The following is a 23,267-nucleotide window of genomic DNA, read 5'->3' on the forward strand; positions in this document are numbered from 1 at the left end:
TAATAGCTATTAGAGGAGTATCGAAATAGCTCTAGTCCAGATATTGTACAGTGAGAACTGCTATTTTCCTTTGAATGGAAATGATATGGCAGTATTACCTGAGATCGGATTTGATAAATCAGAAGAAATGAGGATAGCTCAGAATGCATAGACATAAATTAATATGCCAACGTCGGACGATGACTGTTGGTATTTGAAACCGAAGATTGAATATATCTTTGACTGGGATAAACAGATTTGATAACAGCTGATGGTCCTGATAGGTGATGAGCTGTAGATTGGTTTATACAGATGTTGTATAACCAGTAATGCGAGATTGATTCTATCTCAAGGAATTTCGTTGATATGGGTTTATTGCAGTTTCTGTATATCTCCTTCTTGTATCTGATTTGAGATCTGATATAATTATTTGTATTTCATGAGTGAATTGCTTGTGATTTCGAGGACGAAATCATATCTTAGGGGGGGAGAAATGTAATGCCCAAGAATTTGATTAACGTAATCTAAAATGATTTATTGATTATGAATTGATGTAATTATAGCCGGGCCATTCCGAGATGAAATTTGGATTAAGAATATGAAAAGCTCAAGATTTGGGCCGAGGGTTGCGCGCCCGGGCGGAAGTTGATGTCCGCCCGAGCGCCAAAGAGGAAAGGAGAGAGCCGAGCCCCTCGCGCCCGGGCGGAAGTTTTTATCCGCCCGAGCGCGAATGTTTTTGGGCGAGGGCCGAGAGTTCCGCGCCCGGACGGAACTTTATGTCCGCCCGAGCGCGACGCGTGCCGAATGAATATCGAGCCACGTTTTCTCGCATGCAAATGGGATATATATAGATATGTAAATTCAGTTCTTCGGCGGAAGAAATCAAGAAAAGGAACCGAGAAGGGAAGCTTTAATCCTTACGCCTTTTCACTTCAATCCGCCCGTCTGATTTTGAATCCGACTTTAGCACTGAGTTTCTATCAACGTAGGCTACAACTGGACGTAAGTTTTGCTACGTTTTGACATGTTTTGAAATTAGACTATTGTCAGAATTGAATAGGATTCATATATGATGTTCTTGTCATGTTAGACATCATAGAATCGAAGTCAGATTAAAGAACAGATTGTTTCTGAAATTGTTATGATTTTTGGAGTCGATTTGACTGAGAATTCATAGCAGATATGTATGGTTATTGAGATTATGACTGGTATCGATATTGATTATGAGTTCTGATATTATATCTGTGATGTTTGGACTGACGGGATTATCGAGACAATATTGTTATGCCGTCGAAACATCAGTTGGTTGATATTAATCAGATTCGGTATTGATTTAGATTGGATTGGGATACCGTATGTCGATTGACATTAATCAGATTATGTGTTTTGATTTGAGTATTAATCAGAACAGGTATTGAATTGAATTGTGTATTGATATTATACCTATTCAACTGTTATTACCAGATTGGGAATGGACCGAGATAGAGTCGGGAATTCTTATTCTTCTTCTGAGAGAGAAGATAAAGGTATAAATTAATGTTGAGTTGGGATTGCACAACTCGAGGGAGGTTTGACTCGAGTTTTCCTAAATCACATACTTTACCTTATTGCATTGATATTTGCATTAAGTTGATTGATGTACTTGTTCTCTTGATATTAGATGACAGGTATTAGACGAGTTATCTTGTGACAGAAGTGCCGGATAGTGGTGGTATCGCCACGGCACATTGCACGATGTCTCAAGATAGGATATTGGCGATAGAGTTACAGTCCTTGACGGTTAGGTCAGGACACTGGATGTTTGGTTATATCGAGTAATGGAATCTATTACGGAATTCGATATAGGAACACCATATTTGGTTATATCGAGTAAAGGGTATTGGAATTCTTCTATTACGGAATTCGATATAGGAATACCAGGGCACTGGTTATATCGAGTAATAGAGATTATGGTTCCATCCTTTACGGAATTCGATATAGGAATACCACATCTGGAAACCGGGATCCCTAGACTAGGATTGAGTCTAGTCTAAAACGTGGAGTCACGAGCTTGAGTGACAGTTATATTGATTGATATTGACTGATGTTGATTATGTTCCTGAATATGGTTCATGTCCTTTTATGTTCCTGATATTGGTACATGTTTAGAATAGGAGTTATTCTTGATATTGATTATGTTCCTGATATTGGTACATGCCTAGAATAGGATTTATTCTAGATATTGAATTATGTTCCGGATTAGGGTACATGTTTAGAATATGATTTATTCTTGTTATTGATTTATATCGTGATGTTGATATAAGATATGATTTTTGTTATATGCTCTTATATGATTTATATGATTGCATGTATACATGATTTATACTGGGATATTTATATCTCACCGGAGTTATCCGGCTGTGGTCTTGTCTGTATGTGTGCATGGCAACAGGTGGGATAGGAGCGGGGTCAAGAAGAGAACGAGGCTGGACTAGATAGCGTGGAGATCCGGGCTTCAGAAGCAACTTAGGATTCAGCACTGATATGTAGTTGAACCTAGTTGGATTATTGTAGATGACATCAGATTTGTATGTTCATGTTTAACATGTAATTGGATTTTAATTATATTACGTTTCCGCTTTGCATTTTAGAAGAAAAATTTTTAGACCCTGTTTATTATGAATGATTAAATATTCCTAAAGACGATTAAGGAATGGATTAGCGTCCGAGTCCCCACACTACCAAATGGTGGGTTGTTGTTAGTTGTGGATCAGTCCACCCAAATAAAACAAATATAATTAGAAAATGATGAGATGGGACCAAGTAGACGGTTAATTCAGTTAGATGAGGCCCGAAGAGAAAATTTAAAAATGAGTTATCATGTTGCTATAAATAATGCTAAAATTCAGTCAGAAAATAATAAATACACAAAAAATAATATATAACATAAAAAAACAAGTCAATGAATCTTTGAAATAATTACATAATAATTGTCTCGCTATTTTAGAGGAAAAAATATATATCAAATTTAATCCAGGTTTCAGGTCATTTTTTTGTCAATTAACAGCATAACTAGCTCATTTAGTATATTTTGTAACATTATTGATCGAAGATAATTGTTTATTAACTTCAACTTCAATAAGCTTCTTTCTACTTATGCAACTGTTACTAGGATAGTTAACAAAATCTTATACGTAATATAAGTATTTAAGAATAAATCATTCAGTTTTGTCAAACACTGCAGCATCTTAAAAAAATTGTTGAAGTTCTATACAATACTTCATCAAGATAGTTAAAGACTAACTTGTTAACTTCTCCAAAATCAACAAAAGCCCCAAAGTCTATTGATATTATTTAAAATTTTCAAACCGAATTTGAAGAAAAAAATCAAGTTTGATCAGTTACAAACAAAAAATAATCAGATTACTCTTCTTTTTATTTAATATTGGACTAAAAAAAAATTAATTCAATATGTCATCAACTTAAAATATCTATATTGAGCCCTAAGGCGGTGGCCAAATTTGGGTCTGGCTGTAACATCTCCAACCCATTACACTATCTTAGTGTCACACTAACTTTAAAATAGTGTAATTCTTACACTAAATCTAAAACTCATCTCCAACCCATCAACTCTAAACTCTACATCAAAAAGAATATTCTCAGAATATTCCCTATTATTTTATTCACAACAAATAATTTATTTCACAAAATATTTTAAACACAATAATTAAAATATCATTAATATCTAAAATAATGTATATATCGAAATTCATTATAAATATACATGAATTAAAAAAATTTAATTAAATAATGTTTTTTGAATTACGTTAAATTTTTTAGTATTTAATATTATTATTTTAAATACTTAAGCTTAATACTTAATTGAATGTAATAATTGCTAATTAATCACATAAAAAAATCAAAAAAAAAAAAGAATTAACGCTATTGCTACAGTATTGCACCAAATTTGGTGCAATACTGTAGCACACCACCAAAATAGAGTAGGAAATGGTGTTGGGTTGGAGAAGAAAAACTCACACCATGATGGAGTATTGCACCAACATGGTGTTGGGTTGGAGATGGCCTAATGGGCCAAACATCATATCCTAGCCCACACAATTACTTATATTTATGGGCTGCAATCATCTGAAAAATTGAATGCATTTAGATAAAAAATAATAATAATAATACAATGCATTTGAAATCATAAGTAGTTGAGTGTGATTAAGAATTCTATCCAAGTATATAAGGATATGGGATCAATTAAGTGAAATTTTGAATCTTTTATGTTGCGGTTGGATTGATGGATTTGAAATCGAAACATTTGAAATATATGGAAGCGAAATGACTAAGTCGAGGGGTTGATTAAAAATTGAAGTAAAAAAATGTACTTAGCTCACATAGATTTTTTTGTTCTTCAAATCTTTCAATTTTGATTTTGAATCAAATAGATTTAATGGATTTGAGGTATAAAATCGAAACCAAATACTTTCAAATTATTTCATCATACTGAAAATTTTTTGTCACTCATTTCAATTAGATGTTTAGAAACAAAGTAGTTTGAAATTACGGATTTTAAATTCATCGTTTCAAATATATTTAAGTTGTTTAGATGATTTCAGTCCTTCAAAATTTCAAACTTATTCTTTGGTAATTAAATACTTGTATTGATCATTATAATTTAACATACAAATGATTTGTGTTATTTGAAATCCAAATTTAAAAAATTCGCTTAATAAATCACAAATTTTTTAATTTATTAAAAAAAAAAATCAAAAGATATTGAGTTGAATTCGAAAAGAAATACCATACAAACTAATACATCACCACATGTAGTTAATGATTGACAATGTGAATTCATATGATTAACTAATGAAAGTGACAATACAATTATTTTGCTAAGCTTTAGTCACTTCTCATGATATGGAAAATGTTCCTCTCAAATTTTTTATGTGGTTTACTTTAAATATAAATTTATTTAAAAGTCGAGTTTTAATTAAAAAATTTAATTTTCAGCACCTTCTAAATCAATTAATCGGTTTATCCGAGTAACATTTCGTCTATATTTTGAGTAGGTCTCTTGTGAGACGGTCTCACGAATCTTTATCCGTGAAACAGGTCAACCCTACCGATATTCACAATAAAAAATAATATTTTTTCATGGACAACTCAAATAAGAAATCTGTCTCACAAAATAGAACCAGTTATAACGTATCAGCCTTATATTTTAGTATAACATGTTCAATAGCAATAGTCTACATTCAAAATAAAATACGTGGAATTCAACAAATGTTATAATATATTCTATTGGTTATGTCAAAATATTTTGTAAAGATTTTTAATTTATAAAATCTATTTTAGTGATAATAAAATAAAAACACCCCACATGGATAGAGCCATCCAAGGGAATCAGCCATACTTCCAAACCTACCATTGTGACATTTCATGCAACAACCTTAACCCCACCAGTCCTATCATATTCTAGTAGAAAATCCCATATTAAATCAAAATCAAAATCGAAATCGAAATCTGATATAAATGTTTGAAATTGGAGTTTATATGGACGGTTTTGGATTTAATTTGTCAAAACCGTCAAAATCGAACCGATCGAAAAAACAAAATTTAATTAAATTACCAATTTATATGGACGGTTTTGGATTTAATTTGTCAAAACCGTCAAAATTGAACTGATCGAAAAAACAAAATTTAATTAAATTAATAATTTAATTCATATTTTTATTTAAATTATATATTTTATGTGATGATATTTAGTGGATTAAGAACTTTTTATTATTTGATTTTTATTTATTTAGTTCATTTAGATTTTATATATTTTAATTTTTTATTAATAAAAATACATTAGATTTTAAATTATTTTTAACTACTAAAAACGATAAACCGAACCGATGAAAACAGATATCATATAATATATTTCTAAAATCGAAATAAAGAACACCGCTAATCTCACCGTCTCTCAATTATTGATTTGCAGAGTCAAGATAGGAAGTAAGTTCCTCTCTTCTCTCCAAAACTACAACCTCTCCGTTAGAGTGAGACCTTCACGATCAAAATGTATGCATATTCAAGAATCAAAAAATTTGGCGGCACAAAAAGATCAAAATCCTTAGATCTCACAAATCTCCCCTCTCACACCCCAACATCCTTAGCAAACTACAGCAACTCCAAACCAAAAGACTACAAACCAAATCCCAACATCACAAGAAGCAACTCAACAACAATGCTCGATCCGACTCGAATTCTAGAACAAGACCACGACGAAGTCGGCGAGGTGTTCGGCGTCATCCTCGGTCGAAAATACCCTGGTTGCTCGGATTCTTCCACGTTGAGTGATGGAAAACAAAGATCATCATTCCACAGTGTAGTAAAGAGATCGTTTTCGATGAGAAGATCGGCCTCCTATGCGGAAGGGTATCGACGAATGAATCGTTGTTGTTGCCACGAGTTAAGCACTGCTGCCGATGGAAATGATCTCTATATCAGTTCAGCTGAACACAGTTCTCAGAAGAATCATGTCAAGAAGAGAGGCAAGCTGGTTAAGGTTTGTAGAAGCTTATTCGGATTAATGTAAATTTTGTTCACTAGTTAAGTTTGTGATAATACTAAAGATTTCGTCTTTTCCATTTTTCTTGTGTGTGGTAACCATGTGACCTAGTATATGAAATGGTATTAATGAAGCCAGAAATATAAAATAGTAAAATTATTTTTTTTAACAAAATATTCACTATATTATTCTATATCCCACTTAATTATCGTCTTTATTATGGGTGAGAAAAAATACTGAATTTTCGGTATATTGAGATTACCATACCGAAAAATACCGAGGTACGGTAAGGTAACGATATCGAATTTTTTGGTACAATAACGGTATGCAATTTGAAAATTTCGATATATACTGGAATACCGAAACAATATATAAAATATTTAAAAATATATAATATTTTTAAATAATAAATTTATAATTTTTTTAAATATACGGTTTTTTTCGGTATAAAAAGTATATATCGATACCGTACCGAAATCTCTGTGTACTAGACAATTTCGATATAATTAGTATGTATACTGAAAATTTTTGTCCGGTATCGTTATTAAAAATTTTATACCGTAATTTCAGTAAGACATACGGTATACAATTTTCGATATGATACGATACGGTATAACACCCCAAATCTTGATCACATGTTATAATTAAAATAAGTTGTTCTTGAATCAAGTTCTTCCACTGTCATGTGATAAATTACTTATCTATTCCAGATATATAGTTGAAAGAACAAAATTTACTGATTGTTTTATTTATATTTAATTCATTCAAAACATAGTAACACATTTTTCAAAAATTTAATTAATAGAATTATGTTAAGAAAAAATGTCATTAAATATTGATATGGAACTATGTACTTGAGAGAACAGAAGGAAAAAAAACTAGACGGGAGATTCTTAATAAACCTCGAGTTCATGCAAAATGAGTTAACACGGAGTGAGTATTTTAATTTAATTCTTTGCCAAGAATTTGAATGAATCTTTGAAATGGACACAAACCACGTGTAGTGTAAAGGAGACAACGATGGCTCATTTGCAAAATACTGAATAAATAATTGGAAAATCCCATTTCGAATCACAAGTACTTTCACTAATCGAAGAACGAGATTCAAGAAAAGTGGGCAAATGCATTGCTGCACTAGTTCTTCAGCTTCATCATCGGATCAGCAGCTAGATTGAAGCTTCATGCCAATGGATTGTATGAGAACAAGAAAGCGCTGTTGGGTTACTTATCTTGTTTCGGATTCGGATTGGCGAGTGAGGAGGATGATGGAGACGGAAGAGGAAATGAGTAAGTGTTGCAAAAGTTCAGGCTGAAGCATTCCATGTGCAGGTGTTTCTGTTCGACGATTTATTCTTCGATTTCTTTGAGGTAATGATAATCAAGAACCTTGAACCAGTCACGGGTAGATCAGTCAAAGCTCGACCAAGCTCAAGTATGATCATCTTGGGTCGAGCGATTGAGCTTCATTGTCTGCTTAACTTACATATTTTAACAACAAAACTTATTACCATATTTTCGTTGATATACAGCAAAATTGGAGTTTGCCCAATTAATGCTTGAGAAAATAAAAAATGAATTTATTGTACTCGATCGAGTTCGAGTTTGTTAATTGATATTTCCGTTTCTCAAGTTGAGCTAGAGTTAGTTTCTGGTATATTGTGTATCATCGAAGACTTTATCTGGTCAAGTTCCAGAAGTTAGAGATCATTTTGACTCGTGCTAAATTTACAAGAGACACTAAACCAAGAAAACCTCCGAAAATGGGTATTATCCCAACAAGATGCAATGGCTAATGTTCAAATTCTTGCATTCTTCTGATATCATAAATTCTAACTTATAACTGGGATTGTACTTAATTTTTTTTTTTCAAGAATCATACAGGCGGAAGTGTATTCAGGACTTCTATATAGACTAAGGAACTCACCTCCAGACAGGTACTCGAAGCAAATATTTTTGTATGGAACAAGTTCGAGTACCATTATTTAACCAATCCTAATTCCCTAAACCAGTAACTGGTGAGATAAATGGGTATGCTTGCTTAGTTGCAGAACCAAAAGCCGATTCTTTCGACACAACAAGAGAGGTTGTAGGGGTAGTTGATGTCACTGTCTTGAGGGAAGATTCTATTCTTCAGCACCTCCCAGGGGCAGAAGAGTATCTTTATGTGTCCGGAATAGCTGTTCTGAACAATTTCAGGTTCAAGATTATCCGCGTTTTTCGTCAATTTTTTAAGACAAATTACATTAGCACACTTAGAATTAAGTGTAGAGACAAAAAAACACCTTCATACCAGAAAGAAACAATATGCAACTCAAATATTTTAAAACTTATAATCGGCCGAACATAAATGGCACTTTGGTCAGTATGTTATATAGGTGGTCACTATCCAACATAAAGTGAAATTTTGTAATCAGCAAATAGTGTGAGTGCTTCTGTATTTGCTGATTTTTAAGCTTCTGAATTGCTATAGCTTATCCAAGGTGCTTTTAAAATGCTTAATAGGGGCCACTAAATTGCTTAAAGCTTGCACTGCACTCTCTGCCATTTGGGGTTTCAAGTATCTAGTTTTGAGGGCTTATGAAGATGACTATGGTGCTCGGGGATTGTATTCGAGCGCGGGTTACAGAGTAGTTTCGGCAGATCCTCCATGGACGACTTCTTGGGTTGGAAGACGAAGGCGTATCCTTGTGGTTAAACCATGTGAAATGTGATTATATAGTGATCCTTTTTGTGAAAAACCATGTACATTTTTCTCCAATGTAATCAAAGATAATGAAAATTGTATGCAAACTACAGTTCTCACCACAAAACCATTGAACAAGTATGCCTTTGGATTGGAATGATGGATTCCCACTTTTCACAACTTTCTTGAGAAATTTCTTCGAGTTTTTTCATGTAGCCGAGGATCAAGAGGGATTTTAATAGTTCAAACGTCGAAATTTTTTCTTTAATTGCGTCATTTATTTACTATGTATTTTTGTAGTGATGTAGTACAGTAGTAAAATTAACTTTATTTGCATACATTCCAAAAATGCAGGCCTGGTGTGCCGTGTTTGGATAAGACTCAGCGCGGCGACGCCTTCCACCCAATGTCTGCAACTCCATAACACCCGTGCACCTTCGTATGCTTTGCATTCTAAATAACTATGATAATGATGTAATTCAAATATCTAAACTTGAGCATCATCTTTTGATTGCTACAATAAATAAACAAATAGAGGGGAAACGAGCACAACTAATATTTTACAACATAGTAGCTTTGCCAAATATAGATTTGCCATTTGAGGATTGATGTGTGATACCAAGGAAAAATAACAACTCAAAGCACAAATCAAACTAGAATTTCAACAGCACAAGTTTTATATGCATATTTTTTCAGACTTCCAACCGTTAACGAGGATCTCTCAAGTCTCCTTCAAACTCAACTACAGAAATGGATCACAAAGATTAACTAAACAAAATTCTGAACAACCACACCATTCTTCTCAAACTATAGATAAAAATACGTTCTTTAATCATCTACGACTAGTAATACCTTTTGGATTTTATGGTACCCTTTTACCCTGTCATTTCATCCGATTGAACCTGAAACAAAAGCACAATCATCCCATAGGTCATAAATCCGCTTTCATTTGAAAATTTTGGATACTTTCAGTAAGATATACCTTTGGTATTTCAATACTTAAAAACTCTGCACAAGGAGAGCTTTCAAGTAAAAAGGACAAAACATGTATTGATACAGCAACGGGGCTTGCAGCCTTCTTAGGTTTGCCCTTCGAACACTTGAGTATGTATTTTTGTTCCTGCAATGAATGGTAAATCAGCACCATTTTAATGCATCAAAATAAAAATATTTCCACAATTCATCAATGTGGTGAGTATATGTGGGCATCTTTTAGTAGAGAAGATGGAGTGGAAAAATAAATTTAGCTCCCAGTTTATCATTTGCAGTCGCTTCTTTATTGTTAGATTATATAAATTTATTTTGAAACATTATCAACTAGTTAATCTATATCCTAACCAAAGCTCCAAATGTTATCTCCAATGGTTCTTGCAGTAGGTAATAAACAGAAAATGGCCGGCTCAGTGCGGACGAAATGTAGATTATAGGTGCGGCAATCACAGAATATATTAGGTTCCTCAAACAAATTCAAGATAAGACGAACAACCATATATGCTAAACATGTCAGCATGTTTTTGCAATACACAAATTGCAGACGATATTATATGAGCATCTTTGGAAATCTGATAAAAAATTTGTGACTAAAGAAACTTGACACATCGAGATTAGTCAATACTGTCTTGCTGATTTTGCCCATAGAAATACTTTTCAAAACAAAAGTTTCATGGACAAAAACGATACCTTAGAACCATCAAACACCAAAGTATCAGAGGTGGCACTCTTTGTTAGCTGCATAACTTTATCGATCGGTATGGTCATCTCTCCATGTTTTTCCTCAGCTGTGAACCTTAGAAACCTCAAATTCTCGAACATAAACGGTCGCAAACAAGGACTTGCAGACATAACCTAAGCACAAATAAAAATGCAATTACACGTCACTGTATATGTAATTTAGAAGTGGTTGGTTAAACTTAACTTAAACATCTTATAAACTTTTGAGTTTATAAATTATTTTAACTTAAAAGATCTTGCATCTTATTAAAAATTAAACACTGGATAAGAAAATTCACCTGAGATTATAACATGATTTTAAAAAAATGTAGTATTTGGTAGAATAAGACTTTTTTTTTTACTTACATGGTGGTGTTATTTTGGATAAAGCTTATAAGATCTTAAAAACAAGTCCGGTAATTTGTTTCATGCCTGTAAGTTGTAGTCTTTCATTCATAGAGCAAAAAAGAAACCACAACTCTGTATTCTACTATTTTAACCGGGTTATTCAATATAGCTTTCACCTCTCGAGATAAGCACATCGAGATCAATGCATATACCTCGATTGTCCTCAACGATAGGGAGAGGGATTTAACATTCCAAAGCTGTCGAATCATATCTATAAGACTTTCCGAGGTACTTGCCATCCTTCCATTGACATCAAATGATGTGCACGCTGTGGGACAGCAGAGGTCAATCCATGCTTTGTTCACGCAAGGTGAACCATCCCGGAATTTCACTTTAGCTATATGACCCTGAAACTTAAAGAAATCAAGTGCAGGAGCATTCACACAGATACTCTGCTCCACAAAACATCTCCAAGGACTCCTCCAATACTTTATCTCCAAATTCTTAAGGTTCAAGCAATTAACACTCAGAGTCTTGAGTTTATCGGCAGGTCTAATCCAACATTTGTTCAAGATCAAAGTTTCAAGGCTCGGACACCCCGAAAACACCTCCCCATTATAATTGCTATCAGAGAATTCAAAATTCTTAAGGCGCAAAATCTTTAAGTTGGGCAAGGAAAGTGACTTAGGCAACTCTATACTGGAACAAACAGCATTATTCAGGTGCAAAATTGTCAATGAGGTGGAAACGAGCAACATTCTCGGCAACACAACCGAACCTCGTTTGGTGTAACCACGGATTCGAAGATGCTGCACCTTGTGCCTTGCAGCGTAATCAATGCAATTTCTAATGAACTCCGACCCCGCCGGAACATGCAGCGAAAGGCGGAACATCGTGAGACTACTGTGCTCCCTGCATTGCAGCACATGGTTAACATGTGCCTCAAAAGAAAGGACATTGAGTCCCTTTTGATCAAAAAGATCATGGGGATAACACGGCCTGAAACGATAAGGGCTGAATCGTAAGAGCTTGAAATCAAGTGTCGGAGAAAGATTCCACAGAAATCTGTAGCGTTTGGAGAGTATGGAAGTTTTAATGGCAGAAATTGTGTCAATAAAAGAGAGTATATGGCTCAGAATGCTGTCTGGTAAGCAGCTGAGTCTGTCAAGATCGGGTTTTTCCTCAACTTTCTGTTCATTTCGTATCATCTTCATCTTCTTCCGATCGTTTGACTCCATATCCGATCTGGGATTTGCGATCAGAAGTTGAAAAGGTTGCGAAGCCACTCGAACAATAAAAAGTTACAATATTTGGATCAAGGGAACAATAAATCAACAAATAACACAAGAAATTGGTGTAAAATATAGAAAATTTTGTAGGGTTTATGGTCGAATCGAATGCGACCTCACCTCAGTGAGAGAGAAATCAGAGGGCGGAGAATTCAATTGGAAATGGTTTTGATAGATGATTGAACATACCGAACCGGCTCAGCAAATATATCGGCTCTCCCATTGCAAAACTCACTCAGTTAATTTCTCTGTTTACAAAACTATTTCTTATTGATTTAAATATATGATGTTATTGGAAATTTGTTCTCTCCACGTGTCACTTCAGTCGACGAAAAAGCTATGATTTCGATAATTTTTTTTATTTCTTTTACTTTTAAAAACTATAAACGAACAATGAGATTACATCGAAAGTGTGACTACAATCGACAAAAAAACAGATGGAGATTTCGATGAATTTAATGTGACAGATGTTTGAAAAACATAAACAAACTATAAAATGTTATTGGAAAGTCTTCTTGAAAAAATTAAAGTTGTTTAATTGAAATTGAAAATGTGCATGAGTTTAAAATTTATAAAATGACATAATATTCTACCTTTACCAAACCTTGTTATAGGATTTTTGATATTAATTTAAACTTTCAATAATCCAATTGTGATATATCATTATTGACAAAAGAGTAGTGATTTCAATAATCTTTTTGCTTTTGTGATGCTTGAAAAGTTTCAACAAACAATAGATTGTCGTCGGAAATGTCATTGTAGTCAATGAAATAGTGTTGATTTCGATAATTTTCTTGATATTGTGATGCTTGAAAAACATAGATAGATAATAAAACGTTACCAAAGATATTTTAGTGAAATGGAAAAGTGCACGGATTAAGAAATATAAAATTATATAAGATTTTACTTTTACTAAACATTGTTATAGCATTTTGCCATTAATTTAAAAATTCAATCATCAAATTATGAAAATATCAATGTTGTCGAAAAAGAATGATTTCGATAATTTTTTGGCTTTTGAGATTCTAAAAAACATAAACAAACAATGAAATATTATCGAAAGTGTCACTACAGTCGACGAAAAAGTGAAAATTTAGATAATTTTCTTGGTATTGTGATGCTTGAAAAGTATGAACAAACAATGAAATATGACTGGAAAGTTATTTTTCTATTTTATTTTTTAAAAATTTTAATATTTTTTATTAATATTGATAAAATACACGTGTTTAAAATAAATATAATGATATAAGATTCTACTTTTTACTGTTTTTATAGCATTTTTGTCATTAATATAAAATTCTACTTTTTACTGATTTAAATATATGATGTTATTATAAATTTGTTCTCCCCACGTGCCACTGCAATCGACGAAAAAGATATGATTTTGATAATTTTTTTTATTTCTTTTACTTCTGAAAAGTATAAACGAATAATGAGATTACATCGAAAGTGTCACTACAATCGACAAAAGAATGGACGAAGATTTCGATGAATTTAATGTAGCAGATGTTTGAAAAACATAAACAAACTATAAAATGTTATGGGAAAGTCTTCTTACAAGAATTAAAGTTTTTTTTTATTGAAATTGAAAAATTGCATGAGTTTAAAATTTATAAAATGATATAATATTCTACTTTTACCAAACCTTGTTATAAGATTTTTGCTATTAATTTAAACTTTCAATAATCAAATTGTGATCTATCATTATTGACGAAAGAGTAGTAATTTCAATAATCTTTTTGCTTTTATGATGCTTGAATAGTTTCAAACAATAATAGATTTTCGTCGGAAGGGTCTTGTAGTCAAATGAAATAGCGTTGATTTTGATAATTTTTTTGACATTGTGATGCTTGAAAAACATAGACAAATAATAAAATGTTACGGAAGATGTTTTAGTGAAATGGAAAAGTGCACGGATTAGGAAATATATAATTATATAAGATTTTACTTTTACTAACATTGTTATAGCATTTTGCCATTAATTTAAAAATTCAATCATCAAATTATGAAAATATCAATGTTGTCGAAAAAGAATGATTTAGATAATTTTTTTTGGCTTTTGAGATTCTAAAAAACATAAACAAACAATGAAATATTATCGAAAGTGTCACTACAGTCGACGAAAAAGTGAAAATTTAGATAATTTTCTTGGTATTGTGATGCTTGAAAAGTATGAACAAATAATGAAATATGACTGGAAAGTTATTTTTCTATTTTATTTTTTTAAAATTTTAATATTTTTTATTAATATTGATAAAATACACGTGTTTAAAATAAATATAATGATATAATATTCTACTTTTACTAACATTTTTATAGCATTTTTGTCATTAATTTAAAAATTCAATCCTCAAATTGTGAAATATCAATGTTGATGAAAGAATGAAGATTTCAATAATTTTCTTGCTTATGGGATGTTTGAAAAACATAAATAAACAATGAAATGTCAAAAAAATTTACGAAAGAGCGGTGATTTTGATATTTTTCTTATTGTTTTGATGTCTGAAAAGCTTACAAAAATAATGAAATGTAATCAAAAGTGTCACTACAGTTGACGAAAAAGCGGTGATTTCGATAATTTTTTATATCGTTACACCTAATAAGCATAAACAAATAATGAAATGTCATCGAAAGATAGTATTTTTAATTTTTTTTGAAAATCGAATGTTGTTTTATTGAAATCGAAATGTGCACGACGTAGGAAATATATAATTAAAATTTAGAAAGTGCACAAATAAGATTGTACTTTTACCAAACCTTGTTATAAAATCTTTGCATTTAATTGAAACATTAAATCATCAAATTATGAAATATCAATGGTAACTAAAGAGCTGTAATTTCGATATTTATATTTTTTTTAAGTACTATGTGATGCCTGAAAAAACAAACAATGAAATGTAATCGGAAGTGTCATTTAGTTGATGAGACGCGAATTCGATAATTTTTTAGTGTTGTGATACATGAAAGCATAAATAAACAATGACACATGTTGGTAATATCAAGTAATCTTGGTTCTTTGTTTGCTTCTGCATCTATTGTAGTTTTATGCATCATCTGCACCATTTTGATTATGTAGAGTAAGTGATTCTCAGATTTACCTTTGTACCTCTTTCCATTTGTTTCCTTGGTGAAATCTTTATCCACAATGGATTTTCACTCTCCGGTGGTTACCGTATCAGATAAATTTATGATCAAAGATGTAAATGAACTGAGTATTTCTTTAGGACATTCATGTTCTTATGACATCAAATACAATTATATTTTTCCCCAATTTTTGTATCGTGTGGAAATTAAAAAATACATAATACATTAAAAGAAGAAAATTGAGAAAACAAAATTAGAACTTGAATTAGACTCGAATTATTTATATTCGAGTTCGATTTGAAACTTAAAATTTTTAACATTTTTTTCACGAATTTAGTTCGAATCAAGAGTTGAGTTCGATCTCAGCTTGAAATATTCTAATATGTTCATTAGCTATTCAAAAATAAAATTGCGAAATATATATTTTTAATATATAATAATTATATAATATTGATAAAATAGTATCCTCAGTCGTGAACTCTTGAGCAAAACATTTTGGACTCAAAATTTGGGCCAGTTGCTAATTTCAATTTAAGGCCCATTAATTTAGATCACTGGACCGACCCATTTTCATGCAAGCACGTTGGTCGGCCCATTAGAGGTAAATGCATCAACAAAACGATGAGTGCTGGGAAGATATGTTCCCACGGAAATAAGCTCCAAAGCCGCCGCACGCCGCCATGCCTACGGTTAGCTTAGGCAGAGATCGCCTCTTCCAAGCCTTAGGACGCACTTACAGTAAGAAACTACATTCTTCTCTCTATATGTGCGTGTGAATTGATTCATTTATGTATGTTGCCACTCTTTTAGCTGATTAAAAATTGTGTAATTGTAATCTTTGATTATCGCAGCTGAGGAAGAGTTTGAAGATTTATGCTTCAAATTCGGGATTGAGCTCGATGACGTGGTGCGTATAGTTCATGGAATGTTGCTTCATTTTGGACAATATTGGTCTGTATTTAGCGTTATGTAGGAAATTTTCGGTTGGCGCAATACTGTTGGGTCAATAACATTTTCTCGTGAAAATTTGTACTTTTAGTTGATTCCTTGTTTAGGTGTTAATGTTTAATGCAATGTTGATTTGCATACAGTGCGTGACTTCATTCGTTGTTCAGTATATTCTTGACTATGAGATAGTGGATTTTGTGATTTTGGTTTGTATTGATGTGGAAACAGACAACGGAAAAAGCAATTATACGGAAAGAGAAGCATTTGGATGAAGAAGACCCTTCCGAAGATGAAGAAGTGATTTACAAAATTGAGGTGCCGGCCAATAGGTACTATTGTCAATTACTTTTATCAGTGAGCTTCTGTATATGCAATGGTTAAAGTGTTGTTTCCGGGATTTGATGAAATATTTTGGCCACGGAATTTGAATGAAATTTTTGGCCATTGAAATGTTCTACGTCAAGTGTAATTGTTTAATCTTCAGCTACAAAGGTTGATACTTGTGCCTTTTTTTCTCTGGGATTGAAATTTCGTGGCAGATATGACTTGCTTTGTCTCGAGGGGTTGGCACAAGCCCTCCGCATATTCAATGGGCTTGATCCAATTCCTACATACAATGTTGCAAACATCAGTAAAGAATCTATGCTCAAAATGCATGTGAGATCGGAGGTATGTAAGTTGCCAAAAAAATATAATATTATTAGTTAGTTTGCTGTCGTTTTTTTGCCATTGCCCCAGTTGTGACTTTCCTTTATTGCAGACGTCTCTGGTTCGACCATATGTTGTATGCGCTGTTTTAAGAGGTGTTACATTCGATGAAGCTAGATATAATAGTTTTATAGATCTTCAAGATCGACTTCATCAGAATATATGCCGGTAATGCTATCTGATCTCCGATTAACTACCAATTTTTCTTTGGCTGAGTTTTTTCTCCAAGAAAATGATCTCCGCATGCCATGCTGTTACCTACTTTTTAATGAATAATTTATGCTAATGGTTGTTATTTCTTGTGGTAGTTCTGTTTATACACTCATTTTGGGGCCGAGTTTTTTCTACCAGCCCGGTCTCTGCCTTGTTAAGAGGAGTAAACTTATCTAAAGTGGAAAAGATCATTCCATTTTTTTTTGTGTTTGACTTTCTTGTTTAGATTATTCCCACTTGGCCTCATGAGAAACACACTATAATATTTGTGACCAAGATCACAAATATTCATATTCTTTTTCTGTGCTTGAGGAGCATAGTTGTGGTTTAAGCTATCTACAACATGTTTATATTAGCCCTTACTTAATATGCTTAATCTTATCAGTGATTTATCCAAGGATGAGTGCAATTGAACTGATGAATATTAGGATGAGTGCAATTGAACCGATGAATGTTTTACTTGCGTTCATTTACCTCTATTGTAAAGTGAATTCCACGGTTGCCATGGTAGAACCAATAGTTTGGCTTAAAATGATTTTTCTGTAAATTTTTTAATATGAAAATTTATTTATTCACCTTCTAATTTCTTCGTTTGGTGGTTGCATCTGTTTAGGCGACGAACTTTGGTTGCAATTGGCACGCACGATTTGGATACAATAAAAGGCCCTTTCACATATGAAGTATGCCGTTATCTTGTTAATTTGTGCATCATCACAGTCCTATGAATTGTCTGATTGAAGAAAATGCTATGTTCAACTGTCTGTGCTCTGGACTTAATGCATATGTGAAACTTTTTTAATAAGTTTATTCTGTGTCTAATCCATTTCCATTAATTCCAAATTTTAGGCGTAAAGTTTCCGTTTTTGTTCCTATTATTCTCATTTTTTTCGTATGAATGCCCCTAAATTTTCTGCAAAACTAACACCAATCTTAGCACTATTAGTTTTTTAAAAGGTTTTATTCTATGTTTTAAAGCTGGATACTTTTTTGTGAGAAATGATTATTGATATGTTGAGTTTGAATGATTTTCAGGCTTTACCACCCCCGGAGATAAACTTCATACCCTTGAAACAGGTAATCAGTTTTTATTGAGCCTTTATTATATAAAATATAATGGTGCAGCTGATATCAAAATTAGCTACTTTACGTCAAAACATCATTTTAACATTTCGAGAACATACATAGTTAGAAAACCTACAAAATCTTGGAAAGCTTGCATATATGCCAATGCATCAAGTTAGGGTAATAGGCCCTAAACTTGTTAACTTCTTCCTCGCATTTATGATGCTGAACCTTTTTGTAACATGCAATGGCTTAGACGAAGAACTTCAGAGCGGATGAGCTAATGGAATTTTACAAGGTGACTCTTTTGGTTGCTTTTCCAGGATTTTTGTTTTCCATTTTCTCCTAATTCCTATCAGCAGTCCCTGGTGCTCATTGCTTGTCAATTGATTGAATTTTGTATTTTACTTGCTGCAATGACTGAGCACTCCATAGGGGTTGTAATTAATTTTGTTGCCACATCATTTGGCAGTCGGATATGAAACTGAAGAAATTTTTGCATATAATCGAGAATTCACCGGTGTTCCCAGTTATATATGATCATAGCAGGTAATTTTGTTACTCAGATAACCTAAATCACGGTATTCCAGCGATAAAATCTGGAGCCACCTTTATAATTTGGATTTTACCTCTTATTCGAAAGACACATAGCTTGCGTATACAAATGTGATAATGTTCACAAATATGGATACCTAGTGACAAATTTTATTTATGTTTTGAGTTTTGACCCGATAAGACCTTTATTTCTTTTCTGCAGGACTGTTTTGTCTTTGCCTCCAATTATTAATGGTGCACATTCTGCCATTAGCTTGGAGACAAAGAATGTATTTATTGAGTGTACAGCCACAGATCTGACAAAAGCAAATATTGTTTTGAACACAGTGGTATTAATCTCTATGAATCCAGTGCATTAGGTTTCTGTTTCTTTCTCTTCGGTATTTCTGCTGTTACAATTTGTTGTACAGGTTTCCATGTTTTCGGTCTATTGTGAAAGGAAGTTTGAGATGGAGCCAGTTGAAGTAATTTACCCCGACGGAAAATCATACATATGCCCAGATCTGTCACTGTACCAGATGGTTGTACCTTTATCATGCATCACGAATACAGTCGGAGTTTCGTTGCCTGTCCATGAGGTTTTGCAAAATTCTGATCATCAATACTCTATCCTTTCATATTTATTTTTTCTATCAATTTCCCTTTAATTTTGTGAGCTAAGGTCAAGTAGGTAGTCACCACATAACTTGAAAATGAATGCAGGAAACATATTGGAAAATAACATTAGAAATTGTACCCTATATTCGCTCATTATGTGCTCAGAACCAATCATGATGAATGCTACTTCTGGCAGAAATTCTTCAATAAATGCACAAAGTATTTTGCTGTATGACTTGCTCATGCATACTCTAGGAAACTCTGAAGAAAATTAAACATTGCCTACTAATATTCACAAATTGATTTTCAGGTGGCAGGCTTGTTGAATAAAATGCAATTACATGCTGAGCCCTCTGTATCTAAAGAGAAGCAAACCATCTTCACTATATCTGTACCTCCAACGAGAAGTGATATTCTTCATCCTTGTGATGTGGCTGAGGTATCAGCTCTGACTTTACTGTCTCTTACACAAGTTCATTTTCTTTGCCGCTAGTTTCTATTTTGTGTGATGTTACCATCTTCCTCTTCAAGGATGTTGCGATTGCTTATGGTTACAATGAAATTCCAAAGATGAAGCTGCCATCGTTGAAGCCACAGTCATTGAATCAGTTCACTGATCTAATTCGAACAGAGGTAGGCTGCTGTATGCATGATCTTATTGTTTTTCACTTGGAGTTACTTTCATTTGACCCAAATTTGCATTATACATTGTAGATTGCAATGGTTGGTTATACAGAGGTGTTAACATGGATCTTATGCTCGTACAAAGAAAATTTCACCATGCTTAACCGGAAAGATGACAAGGCAACAGCAGCAATAAATGGAAATCCCCGTAACGCTGATTTTGAGGTTTGTTTCTTCTGCCATGCAATATGAGCTAAGCTGATAATTTAAATTTAGCATTTTGTGCAGGACAAAATAGGACCATTGGGGAAATGAAGGATGAATATATGTTTGTTAACACCTACTAATTCACCCTTCATTTCCTGCAGTAATATGCTTTCAGTTAATCGAGTTCCAAAATATCCTCATAATCTGCACTTCTTTTTCTTAAATATCCAATCTTAACGTAATATTCTTTCTGTTAGTTGAGTTTCAAAATATTAGTTATGCTTTAATTTTTAGCTGCATGCACGCTGTATGAGTCATCAATAGTTGACTGTTTCTAATTTTCCGACATATCAAGAGCATTCTGTGCCCTATTCTGTTTTCCACAGAATTCGAACAGGGCCTCAAATTTCAATGGCAATTGCCCTTCTCACTGGCCTTTGGTATTTTTTACATGAGAAAATTGTTATCCGACTCCCAAATTTATATAGTCTGATTTATAGTACTGCAACATCGCCCCAGATGTGTGTTTGTCCATGTTCGTGTCATCCTCTCTGAAATGAATTTACCTCAGCCTATGTCCGTTCATTTTTATAATTTTTCAGGTGGTCCGTACCAGCCTAATGCCGGGCATATTGAAAACAGTCGGGCACAATAAAGACCATCCAAAACCAATCAAGGTAATTCTATCGCATGCCATGTTCATTGGCATGCCATAATTTGATGATAAGTCTTGTCATGACAATTATGAGATTTCTATAAGCACAGACACAGAAGGCCGTTTGCATGTTTATCTTGCTGATGCTATGAAGACAGAGCTGCGAGAGCATTTTCTGCATAGAGCTTTGAAAATTAAAATACTAGAATAAATTAGCTATTATGAACCTATAGTTTCTAGCTATTCTAGAAGTCTGCTTTGGCATGTTCAGTCAGTCTCCCTCTGTTAAATCTGCGTCTTATTTTGCTGATGTGCATGTATGAGATGATTATTGTTCTGTTTTAGGTGTTTTAGAATATCGGGTCATGTTTCTTTCTCTTTTCTAAACTATATGCATATATCGTTTTGATTTAGATTTTTGAAGTGGGTGATGTGGTGCTGCTTAATGAGACGAAAGATGTAGGTGCCTCAAATCGTCGTTATCTTGCAGCTCTATATTGCGGGTCTACCTCAGGATTCGAGGTACCTACACAACATCCTACTTTACTTTATTCCAATCTTTGGAGTTGGGGATATCTTGAGTAGCACTTTATTTAGCTTTAATCTGAGATTCTGAGTTGCATGGTTTTATCATGAATATTCTGAAAACGGTCGCTGATACAAACTCAAAACATGATTATAAAAGAAACTGTAATTCAATGAACTAAACTAGAAAAATTACATAAAAGATAATGATCTATCCTCACAAAGAGTATGGCCCCTTAGAGCAGAAAATACTCCTCACAGAATTATCTTCCCTCTCCTTAGCAACTGCCAGCAACGTTACTTCCAAACAAAAACTACTCTCCCAAAATAACCAGTACCCCTCTTTTATATGCTATTTCTGTAACTACCCTATTTGGATCCAGCCCACTACCCCTAACCCAAACCCGTGACAGTCACATTTCGTCGATCTTTGTCTTTGTTAAATGTTCAATAACTCTTTTTCCATCGATCAACTTAAGTTTGAGGATCCACCAATGCTTGACTGAAATTTTCATTCTTTGGTTTTTTTTCTTTCAGCTGATACACGGTCTTGTGGATAGAATCATGGAAGTCATCGGAACTCCTTTTGTAGCCCCTGGTGACAAAACAGGCTATTATATTCAAAGTTCAGACGTATGTTTTCTGTCATCGTTTCTATTTTTACAATGTTGAGTATTGTATGATTTTTGAAGGAATATGAAATATGATCATTACTGTATCCATGCTGCAGGAGCCTGAGTTTCTTCCAGGTAGACAAGCGAACGTCATTTATAAGGGAAAACAAATAGGCACTTTTGGTATCGTCCATCCACAGGTATATAAAATCCCTTTCACGTATACCTTTCACGTCAGAATGAAACGAGCCACGATTTATACACATGCTATCTCAAGGAATAGTAATTCGTGGCTTGATATAGCCGGTACAATAATAAATGCTATAGTTAAACATATATGATATTTTCAGATTCAATTTCTCAAAATACTTTTCTAGAAAAAAAATTCCTTAACATTTGAAACACAGCCATACATTGGTCTTGTTTCTTCCCCAGAAGCTTCAACCTTTATGAAATTGCAAGAAATAAATTCATCCTTTCCATCTACATAACTTGAAAATAGAAGTAAAATCACTTCGGAGTTTATTTTTGTCGGTTGGGCTGGTAGGAATGGTAAATCATGCATATTTGTTTGTATGGCATCAGGTGTTGGATAACTTTGATATTCCGGACCCCTGCTCTTTCGTGGAACTCGACATCGAGAGCTTCCTATAGAGCAAAACTCAACACAAACAAGATATAGAGAATGATTGCTATTCAAGGCACATCCTGGTGTATCTTCGTGTCATTTATTTTATTGTATTGTGCCTTGAATTTATTATTTGTGTAGCTACTCGAAGAGATCAATTTGGTCACTCCACAGTTGCACTGATGTGCTCATGCACAGATTTTGTCAACTTTAATTATGGTCGGATCGGTTCTGTTTCAATGTCAATGATAAAGTGGATTTGTGATATTCTCGAAAACTTGAAAGAAAGATGCCTAA

The 23,267-nt window shown here is 33.3% G+C and overlaps 2 protein-coding genes across 4 annotated transcripts; one reads left to right on the forward strand and one right to left on the reverse strand.

The window, feature by feature from the left end:
- Window positions 1-8,469: 8,469 nt before the first annotated feature.
- On the reverse strand, window positions 8,470-12,782 carry LOC140819788 (F-box/FBD/LRR-repeat protein At5g53840-like). Of its 3 annotated transcripts, none has more exons than XM_073180001.1 (5): window positions 11,474-12,782; window positions 10,884-11,048; window positions 10,186-10,323; window positions 10,056-10,105; window positions 8,470-8,697 (listed from the first exon to the last, which is right to left on the reverse strand). In XM_073180001.1, the coding sequence occupies exons 1-4, from the start codon at window positions 12,497-12,499 to the stop codon at window positions 10,079-10,081; spliced, it is 1,356 nt and encodes a 451-aa protein (XP_073036102.1). In that variant the 5' UTR covers window positions 12,500-12,782; the 3' UTR covers window positions 8,470-8,697; window positions 10,056-10,078. The 3 variants fall into 3 exon arrangements, with proteins under 3 accessions (XP_073036102.1, XP_073036101.1, XP_073036100.1); XM_073180000.1 differs by having other exon boundaries at window positions 8,482-8,702; XM_073179999.1 differs by lacking the exon at window positions 8,470-8,697 and having other exon boundaries at window positions 9,830-10,105.
- A 3,460-nt stretch (window positions 12,783-16,242) lies between these two features.
- LOC140819534 (phenylalanine--tRNA ligase beta subunit, cytoplasmic-like) lies at window positions 16,243-23,237 on the forward strand. Its single transcript, XM_073179665.1, has 19 exons — window positions 16,243-16,372; window positions 16,486-16,541; window positions 16,811-16,911; window positions 17,122-17,251; window positions 17,343-17,458; window positions 18,117-18,183; window positions 18,536-18,577; window positions 18,822-18,863; window positions 19,038-19,114; window positions 19,323-19,449; window positions 19,531-19,698; window positions 20,028-20,156; window positions 20,249-20,350; window positions 20,432-20,566; window positions 21,151-21,225; window positions 21,618-21,725; window positions 22,266-22,361; window positions 22,459-22,542; window positions 22,928-23,237. Exons 1-19 carry the CDS (start codon window positions 16,315-16,317, stop codon window positions 22,994-22,996), a joined length of 1,782 nt encoding a protein of 593 aa, XP_073035766.1. The 5' UTR covers window positions 16,243-16,314; the 3' UTR covers window positions 22,997-23,237.
- The last annotated feature ends 30 nt before the right edge of the window (window positions 23,238-23,267 follow it).

The sequence above is a fragment of the Primulina eburnea genome, chromosome 18 (genome assembly GCF_022965805.1).
Source record: "Primulina eburnea isolate SZY01 chromosome 18, ASM2296580v1, whole genome shotgun sequence".
Lineage (NCBI taxonomy): Eukaryota > Viridiplantae > Streptophyta > Magnoliopsida > Lamiales > Gesneriaceae > Primulina > Primulina eburnea.